Source organism: Aedes albopictus, chromosome 1 (genome assembly GCF_035046485.1).
Source record: "Aedes albopictus strain Foshan chromosome 1, AalbF5, whole genome shotgun sequence".
Taxonomy (NCBI): Eukaryota; Metazoa; Arthropoda; class Insecta; order Diptera; family Culicidae; genus Aedes; species Aedes albopictus.
Window position 1 is genome coordinate 143,707,326 of NC_085136.1, and position 24,724 is coordinate 143,732,049.

The following is a 24,724-nucleotide window of genomic DNA, read 5'->3' on the forward strand; positions in this document are numbered from 1 at the left end:
TTCGAATAAATCCCTTGGGGAGTCTCTGAAAGAATCCATGAAGAAATTTTTGAACTATTTCTTAATGGAATCTCTTGAAGAATCTTTATAGGAATCCCAACAGGAATTTGCGAAAGAATACCTGAAAGACTAAGCGAAGGACACCCAGGAGAAATTTCGTGAGGATTCTCTGGTGAGATATATGACGAATTTCCCTGAAGAAATACTCTAAAAAGACTGAATAAATTGTCGATGGAATCACTAGAGGTATTCCCCAATAAATCTAATGAAATTTCCAAAGGAATGCCCAGTGAAATTCATAGAGTAGTCCCATAAGGAATTTTCGAAGTAATCTTCAGAGGAATCCTTGGAGGAGTTATAACTGTCTGCCAACACTTTTCTAACGGGTTAGTGTTGTTTTCCTCGGACCCGGAGTTTTTCATACAGCTCAGATCTGATCTCACAATACTCATTGCATCCCCACACGACATGTTCAATATCCTGGTAAGCGACGCCGCAGATGCAGAGATTGCTTTCCGAGAGCCCAATAGGGAAGGTATGTGCGTTTAACAAATGGTTGGACATCAGTTGACACATTACCCGGATGAAATCACGGCCCAAATCCAACCCTTTGAACCATGGCTTCTTCGACACCTGTGGGATGATAGAGTGCAACCATCGATGGTAGTAGATCTACTCATCTCTCCATCTCTCCATTTGTGTTGCCAGCTGATCAAGGTCTCCTGATGGGCCAATGCTCGTAAATATCGCTTTCGCTAGCGCCCACCTTAGCTAGAGAGTCTACTTTCTCATTGCTCGGAACAGAGCATTGTGAAGGGACCCAAGCTATGGTGATTGTGTATAAGCGTTTGGACAAAGTACTCAAGACTTGGCGTATTCCGTTCAGGGAGTGCGCTGAGTGCTTCATCAGTTTTATTGACCGTATAGCCTTCAGAGAGCTTGGACTGTCGGTTAAGATGAAGTACTGCTCAGGTGAAAGAGTGCTAATGTACTCATACGTGTGAAATTTGGCCGCTAGTTCAGCAATGTATACAGAACAGAGCTTTTGAAGCATGAAGGCGGCACTATGAAATTTGTTGTAGACAGTAGACAATAAGCGATGTTGGAACCATGCAAATATTTGTGGAATTTACATGGAACGAAAATTTCCTGGTATTCCGGTGATCTCATCCTTCGTAGAGCGATCAAAATCCACAGATGAACTATCGCAGTCTGATAAGTTTTCACGATTGGTGTTAACCGGAGATGGGCTTACCTCCAGCGTCATGTACCAGTAGTACACACTCATAAAACGAATTTGAGGATTCTGTTCGAGGAGTCTTTAGAAGTTTTCTATAACCAACGGGTTTACAACCTCGCACCGGATGAGGAACCGGAACGATAACTCCGCAAAGCGGTCTGTCAGAGGCTGTACACCAGCGAGTACCTGTAAACTCATAGTGTGAGTTGAGTTCATGCAACCTAACCGAATCCGAAGGCAACGGTACTGAACCCATTGAAGCTTCAGCAAGTGCGTTTTCGCTGCGGATTGAAAACAGAAGCTACCGAATTCTGAAAGCGACAGAATGGTTGTTTGGTACAGCCTGTCCAGATCTTCCGGGTGCGCTCCCCACCTTGTTCCGGTAGTAGTTCGCATAAAGTTGATTCGTTTTTGGCATTCCTGTGTCAGATACACAATGAGCTTTCCCCAATGTGCATTTGGAGTCGAATCAGACGCCAAGATATTGAGAAGACATGCTATGAGTGATTGTCTTACTCATCAGATGGAGCCGAAACTTAGCCGGTTTGTGTTTTTTAGAAAAGCCAACCACCTCAGTTTTCTCCGGAGAGTTTTTAATACCCAAATATTCTGGCGATAATGTCCATGTTGTCCGCAAAGCACGCAAGTTGACCAGATTTTGTGAAAATTGTTCCTCGACTGTTGAGCCCAGCTCGTCGCATCACACCTTCCACAGCGATGTTGAAGAGTAGGCATGAGAGTCCGTCACCTTGTCGCAGTCCCCGGCGAGATTCTGGTTAGTTCCCCCCCCATACGCAGTTTTGCACACCGTCCATTATTGTTGCTTTAATCAGTCTAGTCAGCTTTCCAGGAAAGCCGCTTTCGTCTATGGTTTTCCATAGCTCTGCGCGGTCGATACTGTCGTATGCCGCTTTGAAGTCGATGAACAGGTAGGTGCGTTGGGACCTGATATTCACGGCATTTCTAGGGGATTTGCCGTACGGTGAAGATCTGGTCCGTTGTCGACCGGCCGTCGATGAAGCCGGCTTGATAACTTCCCATGAACTCATTCGTTTTAGGTGACAGACGACGGAAGATGATCTGGGATAGCACTTTGTAGGCAGCATTCAAAATAGTGATCGCCCTGAAGTTCTCACATTCCAAATGATCGCCTTTCTTGTAAATGGGGCAGATTACCCGTTCCTTCCACTCCTCCAGTAGCTGTTCGGTTTCCCAGATCCATGCTATCAGCCGATGGAGACAGGTGGCCAACTTTTCTGGACCCATCTTGATGAGTTCAGCTGCGATACCATCCTTACCAGCTGCTTTGTTGGTTCAGGTGCTGATCATTAGCGTGCGCAGCTTTTTCTTTTCTCTTACTCGCTCTCGTGAACAAACACGAGAAAGAAAAAGAAAAAAGGGGGCACTTACCACCCCATTTATCTTGCTCTTTCTTGTGTTTATCGAAGAGAATGAGCGAGACGGAGGAAAAAGCTGCGCACGCTCGTGGTGCTGATCGAAGTGCTGCTTCCACCTTTCGATCATTTCACGTCCGTCCGTCTTTATCCCTGCACATTTCGGCTCGCGGCACGAAGCCCTTGCGGGATGCGTTGAGCTTCTGATAGAACTTCCGTGTTTCTTGGGCACAGCAGTTCAATTTCTTCGCACTCCGCTTCTCCCAGGCGGTGCTTTTTCTCCCGAAAGAGGCGGGTCTGCTGTTTCCGCTTCTGTTTGTAATGTTCCACGTTCTGTTGGGTCCCTTTCTGCAGCATTACCTCCCTCGCTGCGTTCTTCTCCTCCAAAACCGTTCTGCACTCTTCGTCGAACCAATCGTTTCGTCGATTCCGTTACACGTACCCGATGGTGCTCTCGGCTGCGTCATTGATGGCTGCTTTCACTGTACTCCAGCAGTCCTCTAGAGGGGTCTCATCGAGCCCGCCCTCGTCTGGCAACGCGGCCTCGAGATTCTGCGCGTATGCTGAGGCGACATCCGGTTGCTTCAGTCGCTCTAGGTTGTACCGTGGCGGTCCCCGGTATCATACATTGTTGATGACGGAGAGTTTTGGGCGCAGTTTGACCATCACCAGATAATGGTCGGAGTCAATGTTGGCGCCACGATAGGTCCTGACGTCGATAATGTCGGAGAAGTGCCGGCCGTCAATCAGAACGTGGTCGATTTGAGATTCCGTCTGCTGTGGTGATCTCCAGGTGTAACGATAAGGTAGGCTGTGTTGGAAAAAGGTGCTACGTATGGCCATATTTTTGGAGGCGGCGAAATCAATGAGTCGTTGGCCGTTTTCGTTCGTCTGCTGGTGGACGCTGAACTTACCAATCGTCGGTCTGAATTCCTTCTCCTGGCCTACCTGAGCGTTCAAATCTCCTATGATGATCTTGACGCCGTGGCTTGGGCAGCGATCGTACCTGCGTTCGAGCTGCGCGTAAAATGCGTCCTTATCATCATCAGTACTTCCGGTGTGTCGGCTGTGCACGTTAATTATGCTGAAGTTAAAGAATCGGCCCTTGATCCTCAGCCTACACATTCTTTCGTCGATCGGCCGCTAATCGATCACGCGCCTCTGCATATCACCCATCACGATGAAAGCTGTTCCTAGCTGGCGTGTGTTGCCACAACTCTGGCAGATGGTTTGATTACTTCTAAACGTTCGCACCATGGATCCTGTCCAACACACCTCCTGCAGCGCTATGATGCCGAACCCGCGGTCCTTCAGTAGATCGGCGAGTATGCGGGTGCTCCCAATGAAGTTGAGAGATCGGCAGTTCCACGTATCGAATTTCCAATCGCAAGTCCTTTTTGTTCGCTGGGGTCGTTGCCGTTGGTCTCGGTTCGTATTATTGTTACTGATTTTCCGTTACAATGGATTTTACGGCTGGCTCGTAGGGCCTGACACCAACCCCCTATGATCCGGAAGACCATATTGCACAGTTGAGCTTAGAGTCCTTCCCTGGCACTCGGACGTTGGTCAGCCGCCCCTAACATAGGGATCAGACGCTGTTGTGAGCCGCTCCTCCTGGAGAACAGACGCTCAGGTTTGCCGAAGCAAAATCCCCCCCCCCCTTCCCTGTCAGCCAACGACCAAAGTTCCCACCGGGGTTGGTTACCCGAGTTTCCCTAAGGTTGCTCGTAGTTTCCGGCCGATACCACGAGGAGGTATGGATAGAAGTTACTGGGTAGAGGCTAGTGGATCACAATGGGATCTGAATGGCGCAGCATACCTAGCCTTTACCGTGCCTATATTCCGTGATGTATCTCACCAAAGTCGTACCATTGTCTCATCGTTAAGTCTGTACCTCTGGTTGACGACGGCGTAGCGTCTTTTATAAGTAAGCTTCAAATCTCTCACAACCGGTATTCCACAACCAATCAAAATTATAACATTCGCCGATTCGCAACTGGATTACAAACTTTTTTTTTCTGTTCAAAATGGACAACGCTGTTCTTCCGTAACGGACAATACGCTTCTTTCCGTTGACAAATTGCACATGACGCACGACATGGCGCGTGGGAGACCAACGGCTGCAGCTGGTAAATATCATAACCTTCCTCCTGTCGTCGTCTTCGTCGTGGTCATCGAAGAAACGGAAGAAGAAAGCCGAGCCGCTCGGAATTCTACGACCGTCACGACGGGATTTGTGGTTTTGAGCCAATTTTCAAAAATGAAAGCTAGGGATAGGTATAAATCGGGATTATACAAATGGTGTCCACCGCGCGTGAGTTACTTACCTACCTCCCGCTTTCTTGTGTTGCGGATTCGGTAATAAAAACGAAAACCGGCAGCAGCTGGCGCCTCCCAGATACGCGTTATTGTGATGCGACAATACCTGATCGATTGCCTGTCAAGCTCAAAAGGCGCACAAAAATGGCAAATTGGTGGTTTACATTTCGAGAGAGGTTTACGCTGTCCAGCGACGAGGATAAAAATCGACACAACAAAAAAGAGTCTCAATGCATTATTATTGTGCCAACCAACCCTGATGGGTGCGTTGTTGTCTTGAGCACGCGCGCATCCATAAATATTGGCTTTAACAAATTTAAAAATAACACCGACCGACGACCATGGTGGTGATGTCCAAATGGCCGTGTTAAGGTGTCATTGGGGTTTCAACGGCATAATAAGAATGGTGTTGGAACAACCATTTTCACGCCGTTGGGATTGTATGCTGAACCCTTTCGAGTTGTGAACCAGTATCTTGATAAACCATGAAATCCAATATGTAGTACTGGTGTGAACCATCGGTCTCCCATTACCGTAAAGTGGGAGTTTTTCAGCAGTTTTACCCAACATTCTTTCATCTTCAGTAAAGTGTTACAGAAACAGAGATCTCTGTCGATGAAGTGTATTTTCGTTTTGGGGGGGAAAATGAGAATGCATTGAATTTGTAATTCTGAAATGCCTATATTACCCTTTGAAGCCGGATTTTTTCCAAGCGTTATTATAGAGTTTTTTTTACGTATTTCTATGGTTTTGGTGCTCAATAGCATAGAAAGGTTAGATTTTTTCTCTGGATATCCTAAATCATCGAAACTGTTCTTGAGTTTAGATCCTATAGTCTTCACGTGTAACGGTAACTTCTTTCATTATAAAAAGCTACGATTTGTAATCTGTCATGTCCAGTAAGTCTTCTGAAAGTTCAATAGACAGTATCAGATCAGTCGGAATATCCTAGGTCATCCAAACTGTTCTTGAGTTTAGATCCTAAAGTATACGGGTGTAACGGTAACTTCTTTTATTGTTGAAAACTACGCTTTGTAATCTATCATGCCCAGTAACTCTTCTGAAAGTTCGATAGACAGTATCAAGTCAGTCGGGATATCATAGGTCATCCAAACTATTATTGAGTTCAGATCCTGAAGTCTACGCGTGTAACGGTAACTTCTTTCATTATAAAAAGCTACGATTTGTAATCTATCATGTCCAGTAAGTCTTCTGAAAATTCAAAAGACATTATCAGATGAGTCGGGATATTCTAGGTCATCCAAATTATTCTTAAGTTTAGATCCTTTAGCTTTAGATGAAGTCTAAGGGGGGAGCAGTAATTTCTTTCATTATACAAATCTACGATTTCTAATCTATCATGTCCAGTAAATCTTCTGAATGTTCAATGGAGATCATCAGATCGGCTGGGATTATCCAAACTATTATGATGTTAAAAACCTAGCATCTACAGCAATTGAAATTTCTGTTTTGGCTATATAGAGATATGTTTTATAATCTATCAGACCTGTTGGAGCTTACAGAATACTATCAGAGACTATGACCTAGCATCGAAATATTCTGATATTCAGAATCGTACACACTGTCCAGCAATATTGACATAGAATCTACAGCTATAATATCTTTTTTACTCTTTTGAGTTACACAACATTACCAACCATAATGATTGTATCTATTTCCTTTATTTTCCGTTAATAACAACTATATTAAAACTGAATCAACAAATCTTCCCCAAAAAACTCTCGATTCGTGGCTGCAGTTCTTATCCTCGACCGGGTCCCACATTTGCCTTCAGATTTGTGTTCGAGATGTGACTTCGTCATCACGGTGTGTTGAAACAGGATTATTATCGCACTTTCATGAACCTAAAATATTTTTTCGTTATAAGTTAGCCTTAGCTGTATATATTAAGATTCTGGAGGTTAAAAAATCTTTCATCGGGGAAAATTAAAATAAATTCGATTTTAGTAGTTTACCACTTTTCCCATATGATATGGTATTACGCAAATCTGATGTACCTAAACTCCGGTAGAAAAAGTTCCCTTTCTAATAATACATTTGAAACCATTTAGTGAGAAACGAATGTAAAAGTCTTTACAACGAGTTTAAATTTGTTTGGCATTCGTTTCATGTGCCCAGCCCACTATAGTCTGCCGAAAGTCATAAATCTTAAAAGTCTACATTTCTTCCATTTTTCCGGCACATATATATTTGCAATTGAGGTAAACAAATACTTCCCATTTGTGCGACTCATACATTTGAGGAAGCGCCATACACCTGTGACTCGTAGCATTTGCAGCACATACTCTTCATGTGCTAATTTGCCTTAAATGGTGGGTATTGGTCGCACATATTTTGCATGTCAAACGACATCCACATGGATATTTGCCAAAAAGTATGAGTCGACTATACTGAGCGTGCATGACTCATTTGCAAAAGTTCTGCCTCCGATCTGTTGAAGACTTTTGTCCATACAAAATATTAAAACTATGATACCTTTAGGGTTAAGTGGGCTGTTGAGTCTCAAACAACAAAAAGTTGACGCAAAATACATAAGATTGGCGTTGTCATATTATGTTAATGCATTCAAAAATGATTATTCAACATTTGGTTTAAAATAAGGCACACCGGGCCAAGTTAAAACGAGTGGGGTAAGAAGAAACAGCGGGTTAACGTGATATTATCAGTCATGATAAGCAATTTGAATGTCATAACATTTTTTTCAGTTAAACAATCATTTGGTCAAAAATAATTATAGAAATTGTATTGAAATCTTTTTCAAAACATCACGTTTTTATTAAGAATTTACCGAATGCAACGTATGCCTAATATATATGAAAATGTGAATGACATCTTATAGTATAAGCCTAGAATATATTGGAAACATATCTATTTGCAAGTAATCTGATGAATTTCAATAATGGTAGTCTCGTGCAGTGATTTTTTTTTTCTATCTTCGTCTGGGTTATCTGTAGTTTTATTTTATAAGATACATTGGTCTTGATAAAAACTTCATGCATTTTAATGGTTTAAATGTTATGACTAGACCTGTGCGCCGCCGCGCCACGCCGCCGCCGCCGACACTTTTTGTCCCACGCCGACGCCGACCGAGGTATCGGCGGCGCGCCATACGCCGCTGTTTGTCACGCCGCCGATTTTCATTTTTCGCGCCGGTGATAAGTGTTCAAAAGTTAAGTTTATAAAAAGTTAAGATAAAAAAAATCTCACGATCACTATCATAAGAGTTTGATTACAGTAATTGATTTCTCAACTCTTAGAACACACATTCACATCTCTCCAGAAGTTTCTTCAGAGAATCTTCCAGAAGGGTTCAGTGATGCCTTCTGGAGATCCACCTAGGATTCCTCCAGAAAAATCTTCAGGGATGCCTCCAAGATGATTTTTTTTTTTTCAGAAGATCTCTCAGGAAGATCTCTACAGGAGTACTTTCAAAAATTATTTCAGGATGCCTACTAGAGATACATCAGAGATTCATCCAGAAGATCCTTCAGGAATTCTCATAGGAGGTCCTTCAGAGATTAGACTGAGAGTACCTTCAAGAATTCCTACAGGAGTTTCTCTAGGATCTAGTCCAGTCCTCAGAGATTTCTCCAGGAGGCCCATCAGAAATTCCTGGAATTTGTTTAATAATCCCTCCTGAAAATCCTTCGGGGATTCCTTCGGGCTGCCTCAAGAAAAAATTGCAGATTCTTTCAGGAGTTCTTCAAGGATTGCTCCAGGATTTCCTTCGGTGATTTTTCCAGGAGTTCGCTCAGGTGTTTCCCTAATAGCTGCAGGAGGATTCATGTGTTCATTATGATTTCTTTCAGAAGTTCCCTAAGCTATTTCAACGGGATTTCGTTCAGATATCCTTCTAGAAGTCCCTTTAAATATTCTTTCAGGAGGATTCATAAATGCCACCTAAAGATCAATCAAAAATCCCGTGAGAAGTTTCTTCAGGAATTCCCGCAGGAGGTCTTTAGAAATTTGATTAGGAGTTCCTGCAGTACCATTAGAAATTCCTACAGCAGTTCTTTCCAGAAGTTCCATCAGAGATTCCTCCAGGAATTTCAGGGATTCTTGCAGATGTTTCTTTCTAGATTCGTGCTGAGTTTATTCAGGGATTCCTACAGAAGTTCCTTCAGAAATCTTTACAGAAGTTCCTTCAGTGAATTTTATATGAAGATTCAAGGATACCACCAGGAGAACTCAGGGGTCATCCCAGCTGTTTATACAGCGATTCCTTCCAAGATTTCTTCAGGATATCCTTAAGGGATTGTTCGAGAAGTTCTTCCAGGGATCGCTCTTGGGGTTCTTTCAAATTGAAGATTGAGATTGAGATTTTTTCAGGAAGACTCACGGATGCTTTCAGGACTTACATCAGAGATTTCTCCAGAAGCTCATTCAGGAATTCCTACAGGAGTTCCTTCGGGGAATCTTGTAGGAGTTCCTTCAATAATTCCCTTAGGATTATAATCAGACATATCTCCAGGATATTCTGAGTGATCTTTCATGGAGTTTCTACAAAAATTCTTCACGGATTTTCTTCTAAAATTCTTTAGAGAATACCTCCTGCAAATCCTTCCCCCTACCCGGAAAGATCCGCTGAAAATCCTTCGAGCATTCCCCTGGAATCTCTGCAGGGATTTCTCCTGTATTTTTTTCGGGGATTCCTCCTAGACTTCCATCAGGGGTTCCCCTGGACTTCCTTCGAGGATTCCTCCTGGCTTTTTTCCTGTAATTCTTTCGGGAATCCCTCTTGGAATTCCTCCAGAGATTCTTCCTAGATTTTCTTTCAGGGTTTCCTCCTTGACTTCCTTCGAGGATTCCTCCTGAAATTCTTTCGAAGATTCCTTCATATATTCCGTCAAATTTCTTTGGAGGTTCCTCTTAGAATTCTTTCGGAGAATCCACCAGGATTCCTCATGGAATTCCTCCAGGGATTTCTCCTGCACTTCATTTAGGGATTCCTCCTGGGTTTCCTTCAGGGATTCCTCCAAGAATTCATTCAGGAATGTCTCCTGGAATTCTTTTGGGGATTCTTTTTGGAATTTCTTCGGGTATTCTTCCTAGACATCCTTCATGGGTTCCTCCTGAAATTCTTTCGGGGCTTTCTCCTGATATTTTAACGTGGATATCTCCTGAAATTTTTTCGGGATTTCCTCCTGGAATTACTTTGATGATTGCTCTTAGAATTTCTTCTGAGATTCTTCCTGGATTTGCTTCAGTGATTGCTCATGGGATTCCTTCAGGAGTCGTTCTGGAATTCCTTTGGGATTTCCTTCTGGAATTGCTTCAGTGATTTCTCCTAGAATTCCTTCAAGGATTCCTCCTGGAATTCCTTGGGAGATTTTTCCTGGACTTCCTATGGGAATTCCTTTTGATAATCCTTCGAGTATTCCGCTTGGAAATCCTTCGGAGATTCCTCCCAGTTTTCCTTTATGGGTTCCCTCCCGGGATTACTGCAGGGATTTCTCCTTTAATTTATTCGGGGATTTCTCCAGGAACTATACCAGGAATCCCGTCGCATATTCCTGATGTTCCTCCTTCAGCGATTCCTCTTGGAAGTAATTCGAAGATTCCTCCTTAAATTCCTTCCAGAGTTCCTTGGGGGATTTCTCCTGAAATTTCTAGGGGAATTACTCTTCGATTTTTTTCGGAGATTTCTCCTGGAGTTCTTTCGGGGTTTCCTCTTGGAATTCCTGCGGGAACTCCTCCTAGAATTATTTCAGAGGTTTCTCATGGAATTCCTACGAGGATCCCTCCTGGATATTTTTCGATGGTTGCTCCTAGAAATACTTTCAATTTCTTGAAAAATAAAAATATGGAATTTCTTTTGGGATTCCTCCTGGACTTCCTTCATCAAATCCTCCTGGGATTTGCCGTCGTAGATTCCTCCTGGAATTCCTTCGGGGATTCCTCCTGGATTTCCTTCGGAGATTCTGCCTTTCATTCTTTAAAAAAAATCTCCTCTCCTCCTGGAGTTCCTTCAGAATTCCCTTCTTGAATTTCTTCGGTGTTTTTTTTTTAAATTCCTTTGTGAATTTCTCCTGGCAAATTCTTGCTGGAGTTCCTTCGAGGATTCATTCTTAAATTTCTTTTGAGATTCCTCTTCCACTTCCTATGGGGATTCGTCTTATTATTCCTTCGGGGTTTCCTTTTTGAGGAATTGTAATTCCTTCGGAGATTCCTCCCGGAGTTCCTTCTGAGGTGACCTCTGGGATTCCTCCAGAGATTTCTCCTGTAAGTTCTTCGGGGATTCTTTCTAGATTTCTCCTAATCGGGGATTACTCCTGGAATTCCTTTGGTGATTTCTCTTTTCTAGAGTTCCTTCGGTGATTCATCCTAGAATTCTTTCGAGAGATTCTCCTGGAATTCTGTCGGGGATTTCTCTTGGAATTCCTTCGGGCATTCCTCCTAGAGTAATTTCAGAGATTCCTTTTAGAATTCCTTCCGGGGTTTCTTTTGTGCGGTTCTTTTTTCGATGATTCTTCCTTCTGAGATTTCTCTTGATGTTTTGTCGGGGATTCCTCCTGGATTTCCTTCGGGATTCCATTTTGAAATTCCTAAGGTGATTCCTATTCGAATTTCTTCGGAGATTCCTTCTAGAATTCCTTCGGGGGTTGACTCCTTCTCAATATTTTTCGTTGATTCCTCCTTGAAATGCTTTGGAAAATCCTTCTCGAAATTCTTTAGAAATTCCCGTAAACATTCCGCTGGGGATTCCTCCTGGAATTCCTTTGGAAATTCCTGCTCTTGGGATTCCTGCTTGAATTCATTTGAGGAATTCTCCTGGAATTTCTTTCGATGATTCGTCCTGGATTTCCTTCGGAAATTTCTCGAAAACTTCAATCAGGGATTTCTTCAGAATATTCTGCAGAGATCGCTAAAAGAGAATCTTGAACCGCCAGAGAAGTTTTTGCAGGGTTCGTGCTGAGATTAGTCCAGAATTTTCTTCATGAGTTTCTTTCAGGCTCCTGAGATTCCTTTTAAGATTCCTCCCTGAAATCATTCGAGGATTCCTTAGTGTAAAAAGTGTGAATTTATTATCAAGTTTGATAGTTTTGAAGATTCTGCGAAAACAAAACGAAAACTGTAGCAGAATCAATGCTTCATTGCCCTTCATTTGCAATGGAGTAATGCAACATTCATTACACTAAGGATACCGGTAATGTGTCAATATTCCTTTCCAATAATAAATATTTGTTATCCCTAATCTCGAAACAGCCGTGAGTACTTTGGCTTCTCAAACTAATATAGTATTAAGGCAGCTAAAAATTTGAAAAATGTAAACAATGTAAAAACAAAAATGTACAAATCATTTCGGCCCATCCCAACAAACATTTTTGCTGTTCGGGAGTGCAACAAAAATAACTCTTGAGCAAATTTAGTTTAAGAAACTGTTATTCAACTAGTTCTGTTTCTTGGGATGTGACGTCCAAGTGGAAGGCTAAACGAATAAGTAAAAAAAATCGCAATGGGTCTAATCACGCAGTGACGGACCCGAACAGAAATAAAAAAGGTATTCATTATAACGTAATAGTTTATATTAATAATATAATGATCATGAAAAAATCAGACTACAAATTCAAGAGCGTATTGACAACTTTTTCGCTTTCGCCAAAATTAAAATTATTGTCAAATTTTGGTCACGCCGATTCACGCAGCCGCCGCCGCCGCCAAAATCTACCTCCGGCGTGACGCCGATGACGCCGCCGCCGCCGGTCAAAAATGGCCCTCACGCCGCCGCCGAGCAAAATATAGTCGGCGCACAGGTCTAGTTATGACTGCATAAAATAAAAATTCGCTTTCCCAAGTTTGACAACAGATTCAGTATGGGGAGAAATGTGATAAAAACGGATTAAAAAGTCACCCCTACACTCGATACCTTCCAACCATATTCTATGTGTTATAACTATTTAGCAATCAAAATTTTTCCAATGATTCCGAAATGAAGCATAAAATAACTAATAAATGTTCTTAGAAAGTTGTATTGAAACCTCAAATTGCGTCAATCTTGCCTCACTTTACACATCACTGTTGTTGCTTTTTTAAATATATTTTATGACATTCCCAGAATGTAAAAAAGAAAATAAAGCTAAGGACTGTTCCTTATAATTGCACTACGATTTTGCAGTCTTTGATAGATACGTATTTCGACCTCAACTGTTAGGTCATCTTTAGTGTCTCGTATTTAATCCGATATTCTGTTTACGTACATGTATTCCGCTAACATGCCCAGGTTCATCATCATCAAATCTAAAAGTGTTTCAATCAAACATTGATTCATTTCACAATAAAAAAAAGTGATAACATATGCTTACCTTAAAGTACGTGTATCAAGGGCGTGTGCCGAAAGAGTAATCAAAAGCTATTCTCTAAGGGCTGATTTCTTCACCTCGGATTAACCGGTAAACCAGGCTTACCCACAGGGATGGGAACACTCACTTGCAATGAGTTACACTCACTTGCAGTTTTCTCAGCTCAGAAGCGTGCAATCAAGAAACGATGTATGAACGACTTGCTTGCTTTGTAATTTGGTCTAAAACTTTGCCGAATAGAGTAGGGGTCGCATACGCATCTCAAGGTCGTGACGGGACTGTGAAGACGACTCTCCACGAGGTGAGTGTATTTTACATTCACCTCGTGGAGAGTTGCCTTCACAGCTCCCTCACGACTTTGGTATGTGTGTGCGATCCCTGCTCTATTCGGAAAAGTTTTAGACCAAACCACAAGGCAAGGGTCGTCCATACATCGTTTCTTGATTGCACGCTTCTGAGCTGAGAAAACTGCAAGTGATTGTAACTCTTTGCAAGTGAGTGTTCCCATCCTTGCTTACCCATATAGTTAAACCTGGTTTAACGCTTAAGCCAGGGTAAAGAAATCGGCCCTATGTGTCCTACATGCAAACAAAAGTATTTATAGGATGAATTTTCACTTGTTAGTAAAACATCGAGCCCAGCAAAATCAGAGCACAATATACATAAAAGTTCTTATTATATTCGAAGAACTATCAGTATTTCTGCTAAACTAGCTCAAAACAAGTAAATGTACAGTTAACATGAATGTTAAAAAATATGCGTGATTAAGTCACCATATTTGTTTAATGATTTTCCAATCGAAGCATCTTTCGTGGCCGTGTGATCGTCGTTTAGGTGTATCGTTACATGGTTTGGCATGCAAAATATGTGCAACCAAAACCCACCATTTAAGGCAAATTAGCACAAATGCACAAATGTGCTGCAAATGCTACGAGTCACAAGTGTATGGCGCTTCCTCAAATGTATGAGTCGCACAAATGGGAAGTGGGAAGTATTTGTTTACCTCCATTGCAAATATATATATATGTGCCGGAAAAATGGAAGAAATGTAGACTTTTAAGATTTATGACTTTCGGCAGACTATAGTGGGCTGGGCACATGAAACGAATGCCAAACAAATTTAAACTCGTTGTAAAGACTTTTACATTCGTTTCTCACTAAATGGTTTCAAATGTATTATTAGAAAGGGAACTTTTTCTACCGGAGTTTAGGTACATCAGATTTGCGTAATACCATATCATATGGGAAAAGTGGTAAACTACTAAAATCGAATTTATTTTAATTTTCCCCGATGAAAGATTTTTTAACCTTCAGAACCTTAATATATACAGCTAAGGCTAACTTATAACGAAAAAATATTTTAGGTTCATGAAAGTGCGTTAATAATCCTGTTTCAACACACCGTGCGTCATACTTCATCTTACCTGGAATTTCTTGGTTGTAGAGAAGTTTAGTAAACATTAGTAAACAAATATATCAAAGGTATTATACAGAAGTTTACAGAAGTTTACAGAAGTTTACAGAAGTTCACGGATCTAGGTGGGTTAGACTGGTTAACGTAACTTTTTATAGTACAAATATTCCAAAGGTACAAAACAATGCCTACTAGTCTTTGGAGAATATTAGTAAATATGATTCATTCATTTTGTATCATTATTTAGTGTAGCAGGCTAGCATTGCAAGTGTAGCTCTAAAGTTGTGTACTCCATGAAAGATTGGATGACCTAAATTATCACAAATATTACATGAAGTGACCCTTGAGAGTTAATGATGGATCCTATTTGGTTGTGTAACGTTACTATCTAAACGAAATCACCTCACAACCACTGTAGTTTTGTTGAGCTCCGAAGAAGTTTGGTTGATCTGGAATACATAATTCAAAACTATCTTGGAATGACTCGTGAAATGCCAGTTGGATGTGTAATGGTACAGTTCAATGTGAGAACAACTACTGTTACTGTCATGAGTTAAACTTCAGGACAGTTTGAACGACCCGTAATGTTCAAAATAATATATAGTAGACTTCAGGTTGGTCCAGTAACCGCGATTGACTATGCTACGTTGCTCAGTATATCAGATATGGCAACTGTTACGAGTATAGACCTGAAGTTCTGAACTCAAAGATAGTTTGGCTGACCTCAAATATACCTATAGTGTTTCTAAATGACATTTGAGATTTTAAGAGCTTCACGAAACCCAGCAGATAATGCAGTGCTATTACTCATTGTAAAACACATAAAGTTATTCTTGTAGACTTCATTATAGGACAGTTTGGACGACCCTAAATGTCCCAAAGGTTTATAATAACATCAAGTAGACTTAATATTGGTCCAATTCCCATGGTTGAATATGCAACGTATGGCTGCTGTTACGAATGGCTGCTGTTACGAATATGACTGCTGTTACGAATGTAGGCCTGAAGTTTTGAACTCCAGGGTTGTTTGGCTGACCTGGAATGTCCCTATAGTGTCTCTAAATGACATTTGAGATGTCAAGAGCTCGACAGATCCCAGCAAATTATGCAATGCTATATTTATGGCGAAAACACAAAAATATTCTTGTAGATTTGAAGGAATGTCTTATATGACAGATAAGATGACCCTGAATGTCCTAAAGGTTCATAATAATATGTAATTGACTTCAGGTTGGTCCAGTAACCGTGATTGATTATGAAGTTCTGAAGTTCTGAACTCCAGGATAGTTTGGCTGACCTGGAATATCCCTATATGTAGTGTCTCTAAATGACATTTGAGATTTCAAGAGCTTCACGGATCCCAGCAGATTATGCAATGCTATTATTTATGGCGAAACACATAAATTTGTTCTTGTAGATTTGAAGGGCTTTACTACAAGGCCATTTTGGAACAAGATTATGAAACACATTTTGATGTTATTGACGAAGGTCGAATGAATACATATGAACGGGCAGCTTTTAGAACAACTGGTATGTCAATTAGTTCGTTTCTCCAAACTTTATGATGATCAGGATGTTCAAGGTTGTCAGTGATGTCTCAAATACACATATTCCCATTTTTCCTTAACAGAGAACTCAATTTGCAACAACTTTGCTGAAGACAGTATTCTCTTTCGTTGAATTTGTGAATTTATACAGCCTTTTCTATGTTGGGGTCATATATGACCCCTCCGTCTCCAAAGGGTTAAGAGCAGTATGGGCTGTAACTTCTGAACCGTGAATATTCAGCCAGTAATCTTATTTCAATTGAACGAGTCCAATTTGAAAATGATTAATGGTAGAGGAAAAAAATATGCGCGGGAGCTGTCACTACTTATCTATCTCAGTAGCACACGAAAGGGATTCCCAGTCCCACTCAAACCATGTGCAGAAGCCATCCTGAGGCACAACGGAAGGCAGGAAAATAAAGGTGGAACAGAGATTAATTGAGCGTACTTTATCAATATCGCATAAACATACCTGTTGGAATTTGTCCAGACACGGTGTTTTCCCTGGCTCGTTAAGGGTGGAACAGCATATGGCTGATAAATTAGTCCACTGAATTTTTACCATAAAGGGGCTGCATGCACAGGTTCCACGTGTTACTATCGTATATGTTGTGTGGAGCTTTGTATAGGTCAAATTTGTGTACGTAATTTATCATCCGATAAATTTCGCTTCGTTGATTACAGCTGTTGTTGCTGTACTTTTGAGAATATAACATGACTGAAAAAAAAATCATAAATACCTAGCTTCAATCGCACTCCAGTAGTTTAAAAATGTCTAGAGAAAAAAATCTTGTGAAGTATGAAGGAAACAGAAACAAAAGTTCAAACTAATTGTGATAAATGTGATCCAATCACTGCCCCAGTATAACCACGTGAATTACAAAAACATGCATACCGGTGCTTAAAGCTTCCCCTAAAGTGCCCAAATATGCGAATCCTGTTCCACAACGACAACTACGCCAACTATGAAGACTCGGGTGTGGCCACCAGTGCCGATGCCCATTCGTTGGTATTCGACGAACCGATCACACCGCCCCCTCCCGGCCAAGGAAAATGTCCCTCAACAGGAGGGCCAATCGTACTGGCAGCGGCAACTGCCATCGGTCCCATTACGGCGGCCGGAAACGGAACCGTCAATGGGACAACACCGGCACAACCGACCTCCGGAGCAGGTGCTCTGCCTTCAAGTGGTACCCAGCGGGCATCGAGCCGTATGTCCAACACCAGCACCAGTACGATCAAGCAGCACTACTACCCCGAGGGTGGATGGGGCTGGATCGTCATTGTGGTTGGCATTATGGTGCACACGCTGACCCATGGGCTTCAGACGTCGGTAGGGGTGCTGATGATTGAAACCCAGAGAAGGTTTTTCATTGGAAATATTATCGATACAGGTGAGTAAAATTATTGTTTTTTTTTGAGTCATTTTTATTCGAAAAAAGTGAACTTAATAATCGACGACTGTACCAGTAACCGTCGTACTTGTTGCCTATTTGACTACATTACTTGGTGTTCAGAATTTTTTTTCTAACATTTTCAATCAATGATAAAAATATAAATAGATGTTTCAATGTTTCAAAAATGCTCTGCAGCTGAAAGCTTGATTGTTTCCATATTCATTTATTCAGTTCAACATCAAATTCATTATTACACCGAGTCGACAAGAAACCATCATAATAACGAATGACCACTAAATAGCGGGAATGCTTCCAAAGTGCTCTTAAAAATATATGATCTTCAAAAATGGCAATCTGAATTTATCTAGTCTAGTCTAGTCTAGTCTACACTTACACAGCCATTCATTGAAAGAACCCTGGAAAATGATAGAATCGACTAATTCTATCATTTTTCTTGTCATTATTAATGTTTGGAGCACATCAAAGATGTATTGCAAGCATTAAAGCGGCCAGGCCTACTGTGCAGCGTTTTTAATTTATTTAAGCCATAGAACGGGGACATCTCGTACCAACCGTTCGGCATACGGTGCTCCGAACACGTCTTCTTCTATGTAGGTATGAAAAAATATTTTGAATTCACTTTCACGCATTATAACTCACGAACGGATGAACTGGTTAGCATAGTTTTTACATGGTTCGATCGTCTTCATGGTATCTGTGTTTGTATGCTGAAAAAAATACGAAAATCATCTACAAAGTGGAAAAATTGTGAAATTACTAAAATTATTACGAGATTTGGAGAAATTAAAAACGATTGCAATAAAACCAACTACAAATAACTACAAGAATCGTAATTCATAAAAAAGTTTCCAGGACAGCTCATTTGATTATATATTCCTTGGAAACTTGTTGAAGAATTCATAGGAGAAAGTTCTACAAGAATACTTGAAAAATTACTGAAAAAAAGCTTTGATGGAAAACCTAGACAACTTCTGAAATATTCCTTATGCAGTCCGGATTCGCTGGTTGTGTCACGACTGCGCCCCGATTAGCGAATCGTGTTCGTTCGTTGACAACTGTTCAAAATGCTCTAGGCACACGCAAGTGACAAGAAATACGTCACGAAACACTCACATACTTGCGCAAACGTTCTGTATGCAGGAGCTGTGATGCGACGGTGGTCAGACGTCAAACTCGTTTTGCAATCTATTTTGACATTGACAGTGCTTTTTAGTTAGGTTTTGCCCCAACCAGTGAACATTCAACCATCGAGACAGCCCATCTAATGAGCTCTCAACGAACGAAACGTCACTGCAGTTGGTAAAAAACTAGAAATATTCTGGGGAGAGTTTCTGGAACATTCCTTAGAGAAATTCCTGGATTTTAGGAGTTCTTGGACAAGTCATTGGAGAATTTCCTGAATGAGTTCTTGGAATAAATTCTCGAAGATTTTGTTGTATAACACTATTAATTTACAGTACTTTTGAACACGATAAGGTGATGATCATTTTAAGTGTAGAATCATCCCGGAGTTCAAAAATGTGAAAGAAAAAAAGCGAAGCAGATTGTTTTTGATTTGATTTTTTTTTCTGTTTTAATCAAAGGTGCTACCTTCATACATCTCATTTTCCATAACCAATGTTCCGATTGAGATTAAATATTTACAGTAACTCGTTCACATCTTATATTTTACATTAAGGACGAATTTTTAAATTTGTTTTTTTATTGAAAAAATACAAATCTTCATTAGTTTTTTGAAAGTTTTGCTAAAATTTAAAGATATCGTCCCAAATTCTCACCAATATCTCGACTTTCATTAATCTGACGCAAAAATGGACTTGAGATTATCAGAACATCGCCTATATCCAATATGCTATCCATGCAAAAAGATTGAAAATTGTTTGACAGCAACCCAAAATATTTGAAATTTAGTTAATTCGGTTTTTTTAATGTGGAACTCGATTGCTTGGCAAGTTTGACTCTTGGTTTTTTTGCAGAACGCGCTTTCGAAATCGACACGTAATTATGCATAAAATGTTGGTCATTGATCAAAGTTTGCAACTTTCGTTTTATTTCGAAGAAGAATCGAAGTGTTTCTTGGAGAAAGAAATTGTTGGAGCAATTCCTGAATTATTTTTTCAACGAATTTTTTTTTATAAGAAATCGTCCAAGGAATTCCTGCAGGGTTATTTCGAGGAATTTTCTGACGAATTGGAAGAATCTTTGGAGGAATCCTTTCCGAATAGAATCGTTGAATAATTTCATGCAGAAATCTAACAAAACATGTGAAAAGAGGCTATATGCATTTTGTAATGGATCGAGTTCGAGATGAGTCCTTCAGCGACCGAAACAGGTTTGCTTATAAATGGCAATTGGGCCCCTTTCTTATGTTGAGCCAATAATTTTTGGAGGAATCCCTGCAAGAATCTACGAAAGAGCCCATGCAGAAATCCCTGGAAATTAAGCTCTTGAAAAATCTCTGATAGTAATCTTTAGATGAATTCTTGGGAAGTTCCTCAAAGGAGCAACTTCTGCTGCAGTCTTTGGAAAAAATCTTCGGAGGCATCAATGCAAAAATGACTGAAGTAGGGTATGTGTGCCATCAGTCATCTCACGCTCCCATATTCATCCTATTCGAAAACAAGCGATAACCGCACCGATTGATTCCGTTCTTTTTGTTTTCATGAGTGCTCACTTTTAACAAACAATACAAAAATAATTAACAAAACAAACAGCGCCTCAATCCTTTGTTTTTCGTAGGATGAAAATTCGAGCCACATGCTTAATAAGGGAACCAATACCCTACTTCTTTGTAGAATCCCTGCAGAAATAGTTGTACACTGAAACCTCCATTTAAGTCGATGCATGGCTGATCGAAAATAATTTTTACCGTACAAGCAATGACAAAACATAATATTTTTTAACACTTCGCATGACAAAGGAGATTTGTCAAAAAATATAAAACTGTACACCGTGTCCAATAAGTTCTCATACAAAATACAAATTTAGAAAATATCATTTTATTTCACATATGTGATTCATATTTTCAAAATAAATGCATGTATTGAAAGGCCACATAGTACTGATTAAATAAAGCATACGGTTTAGAATAACTTTATTTTCTATTTGTTTTTATATGCCTAGCAGTACACTTCCGTTTCCTGAAATCCGTTTTCTCCGGCACGCAAGAAAAATATCCGTAAAGTTTTACATTCTACGGTAGCGAAATAGAGTCCATAAGGATAAATTTTGTGTTTGTATCTCAAGATATGTACCAAATGGATATACTAATGCTAAAACAATACAGTTTTAGTGATGATATGGTAAGAAATTTGCAAGTAAGCTCAACTTCCTCAACCATCAATGTTAACTTCTTTTCCCGATCAGCCTAGATAGCTGTGTAGTGTCGGTAGCGGTTGTCTCAATTGGCTAAGAATAACACTACGGACCACCTGTTCCGGGGGTAAAAGTCCACTAAACAGGGAACCCCAATCCAAGGTGTCAGGCGACCCGTGCTGATGGATGAATGGTTGAGGGGGTTTAAAATATGCTCGATCTTTAACGGAGCCCGTAACGTTGGTAGATCGCCTTTATGTGTTGCGTTACGGTTCAAGATCTACCAAACCGAACCCTAGTGACCTCCGGTTTGTCAAGTTGGGGTAATGTGTTTTGGTAATAAGGATTCATGGTACAAAGTCCTTGTTACTGGTGACAGTTTCTAAAATTGCATTTATTCTGCCTTGCTGATAGTTGAAGAATCGGACTTTGCCCACCCGAGACTACACTTGATGTTAGGAAAACAAACATGCTTTACGTATCTGATTGCGTACTAACCTATCAAGGACTGTTAAGTTCTCGTAATTCAAGGACTCACGTGCATTCTTATTGCAGAACACATTCTCTAATTTGACAGAGTTTTGCAACTAGCCTAAAGTCCCGGGTTTTTCTTTGTTGTCCTGGGACTAAACTAGAAGCAAGACATGGATGGGGCTAGAATTCCGATGCATGGATAAATATCAGTACCACCGTTTTGTTTTTCTCAGAATGCAAATGGATTGTGTTTGATTAGGGGCGCTCTTTCACTGAGATTTAAATCTCTATGATAACGGAGCCTTTTTATCGCAATCGGTTTCTTACACCTCTGGGATAACAAAACAGGAACTGTACAGAAATCGATACTTCATTGCCTCTCAATGACAATGGAGTAGTACGACATGCACTAAATACTAAGGATACGGGTAATGCCACAAAAGATCTAAATACTGGTCGCAGTGGCTCACCCGAACAGAAAAAAAAGCTCAACTTGGGCTGATTTTTATGAAAATAACTGTTATATCAAAGATAAACATCATAAAACGTAAATTTTGAACAAAGTTTACCACAATAGGAATACAAGCATGTTTTATTAGTGAGAATGGTGTGAATCAACTAGCAAAAATGCACCCATGCTTCTTTAACGCAAAAAATCTCATTGAAACAGGTAAATAGACATTTTTGTTTAATTTACGTTTCATTTTGTACAAAACAAAACGGAGCCCAATACAAGATTTTTTTTCTCTTCTAGTCATAGTTGCTACTAGCAATGGGGATGACAGGAACCTAATTTGTTCCAACTTAAAACCATTACTCGTTAAAATACGGCGAAATACCAACGAAATGGGGTGCGTGCCAGCTGAAATTGACTTACGACACATAAGCGATCAGTAGAGAAGGATAAAGGACAGTTATTACCGAAACATATGCTGTATTTGATGTATGTTAGTTGGCCTTTCAATAAATAAATTAACTTTGAAAATCCTAATTACAGATGTGAAATGAATTGAATTTGATTTTGTATGAGAACTTATTGGACACGGTGTACAGTTTAGTCATTGCTTGCACGGTAAAAAATATTTTCGATCAGCCATGCATCGACTTAAATGGAGGTTTTAGTGTATGATTTTCTTGAAAAGTCCATAGAGAAGAATTTTGAGGAATTCCAGTGGGGATTCTTCAAAGAATTTTTGAAAGAATTCCTGAAGAAAACTCTGGAATAATCTCTTGGAAAATTTTTTGAAATCTCTGAGAAGTGAAGAAATTTATCGTAAAATTTTTGGATAAATTTTATGGAGTAATCATTGGAGAAATTCATACAGGAATTCTTTTATTCAACAAATTCGTAGACAAAGTACAAAGTAAAGGATGAATTGCTAGAGAAATGTTTGAAATAAATGCAGAAGTGGAGTTCATTAAAAAAATAAGCCAGTATGACTCGTTGGAAATGACTGGTGAAATCTCCGTGAGAATCGTTGGAGAAATCCATGTTGAATTTTCTGAAGAAATTTCGGGAGGAATATATGGAATATTAAATGAAAAAATGTTTTAGTAGAGCTTTTGGGCGGATTCTTGATAAAGTTTTTGAGGAAATTCGTTGCGGAATTCCTGCAATAATAATGTGAAAATGCTAGGAAGACTTTATTGAGAAATCTCCTAATAAATATTTGGAAAAAAGTACTGTATGTATCTTTTAAAAAATTGTTAGATGAATAGTTGTTTGTTTGTTTATTTTGGACACTTTACACCAGATTGTGCATTCATGTCGTTACATAGATGAACAGTTGAATTTAAAATCAAATTTCGCTACCAATAATCAAAGAGCAATTCTTCACTTTTTATTTCTGTATTTCGTTCTGGAGAGCAAAAGTTTGCTCCCAAAATTATGAGCATCCTTGGTTCTGTTAACAGCATGTTCATGATAGATTCGGATACCTTGCTAAACAAAATAGGCGATTAAACCTCCTTGATTTCACTGGAACTGTTTATTCTAAAAACGTTACGACTGATTGTTACATATTTATAAAAGTAAAAAAAAAACATTCAAGTCAGCGAAATTACAGCGAAACTCAGAATAAGAATCAACCGTCCAACATTATCTCACTATTGGCAATCTTCCCTCAAAAAGTGGAATGTCGTACAATCGAAAGTGGCCCCGTCCCAGCAGACAAGCTGAAAAAATCGAATTGTTGTTGCTGAAAGTGAAACTCATAATAAGTTTCGTCCTATAGTAAGGGAGCAGTATACAGGCTCACAATTTAATAAGATATGTCCCCTGAGCTCAGAAAAAGAATGAACAAAACAAGGAACAAAAACTATCGTCCTTTACCAGTGCAAACAAATTGCTAAGGGTAAACCAACCAACCAGATTGAATCCTATATACCCTGACATGCCTTGATGCCTCTTTCGCCACGTGTAGGCAAAAGTTTGACGATTAAATTTTTCTTAAAGCGTGACTGTTGCTTCAATCAATGCCTTTTTGGTATGACAGAAGAGTTTTTCAATTCTACTTTTTGGGACTTGTCGATGCAAGTTATTTATATGTCGCGACAAGATTATATTGTGTCTGGCTATTGGGCCGAACTGGTTGCAAAATGGTGAGTCGACAACCGGGAAGGAGAGACCAATATAGCTCTGGTCATCACAGGTTACTATCTTATGCTTCCACGGATCAGTCGATGACAAAGACCGCCAGCTAAGAGATGTGTGCTTAGCTGGTAGTGCAGCAAGGACACTGTTGTCCTTCTGACTTCAGCTAGATTGAGAAGGTACGAACCGGGCGACTGTTCTCCAAGGAAGTGCAGCTCACACAGCGTGTGTTCTGGTATCCAGCGGCTTCTCCACAGGAAGCTACACCTAAGGCGGCAGCCCCAACTACGGTAGATAGGGGACCAACAATCTACTGTTCCAGAAACCCAAAAATCATAACTGAAACCAAAAATAAAAGATTAACAAAACAGACTCAATCAATTTTCAACCGATTCTCATGAAATTTTGTACACATGTAGGCACGATTAGTACTATCAGTGTACAAAATTTCATGAGAATCGGTTAAAAATTGACTGAGTTATAGCAAAATAACGACCCGTGCAAAAAAAAAGAATCGGGTGTAATTGTACGGATCCAGAAGGCGAGAGCTGTTTGGCGAGCTTTGGGAATGTGTGGAACAACATAAACATAAAATCTGTGGTGCTGTACGCCAGTGAAACCTGGTCTGTATCACTGAAGAACATTCAACGGCTGCAAGTTTTCATAAACATATACCAGCGAAATATAAT

The 24,724-nt window shown here is 40.1% G+C and overlaps 1 protein-coding gene across 4 annotated transcripts in view; it reads left to right on the plus strand.

The window, feature by feature from the left end:
- The window catches only part of LOC115253729 (monocarboxylate transporter 12), a 384,960-nt gene that overhangs the window by 330,430 nt on the left and 29,806 nt on the right, over positions 1-24,724 (plus strand). The window contains exon 1 of one of the 4 annotated variants that reach the window (XM_029861662.2): positions 16,554-17,629. The exons of the other annotated variants lie outside the window; for them this stretch is intronic. Coding sequence (XP_029717522.2) covers positions 17,164-17,629 — 466 coding nt within the window. The 5' untranslated portion in view covers positions 16,554-17,163. Of the gene's footprint in view, positions 1-16,553; positions 17,630-24,724 lie in introns of those variants that run through there. 4 annotated transcript variants of the gene reach the window in all.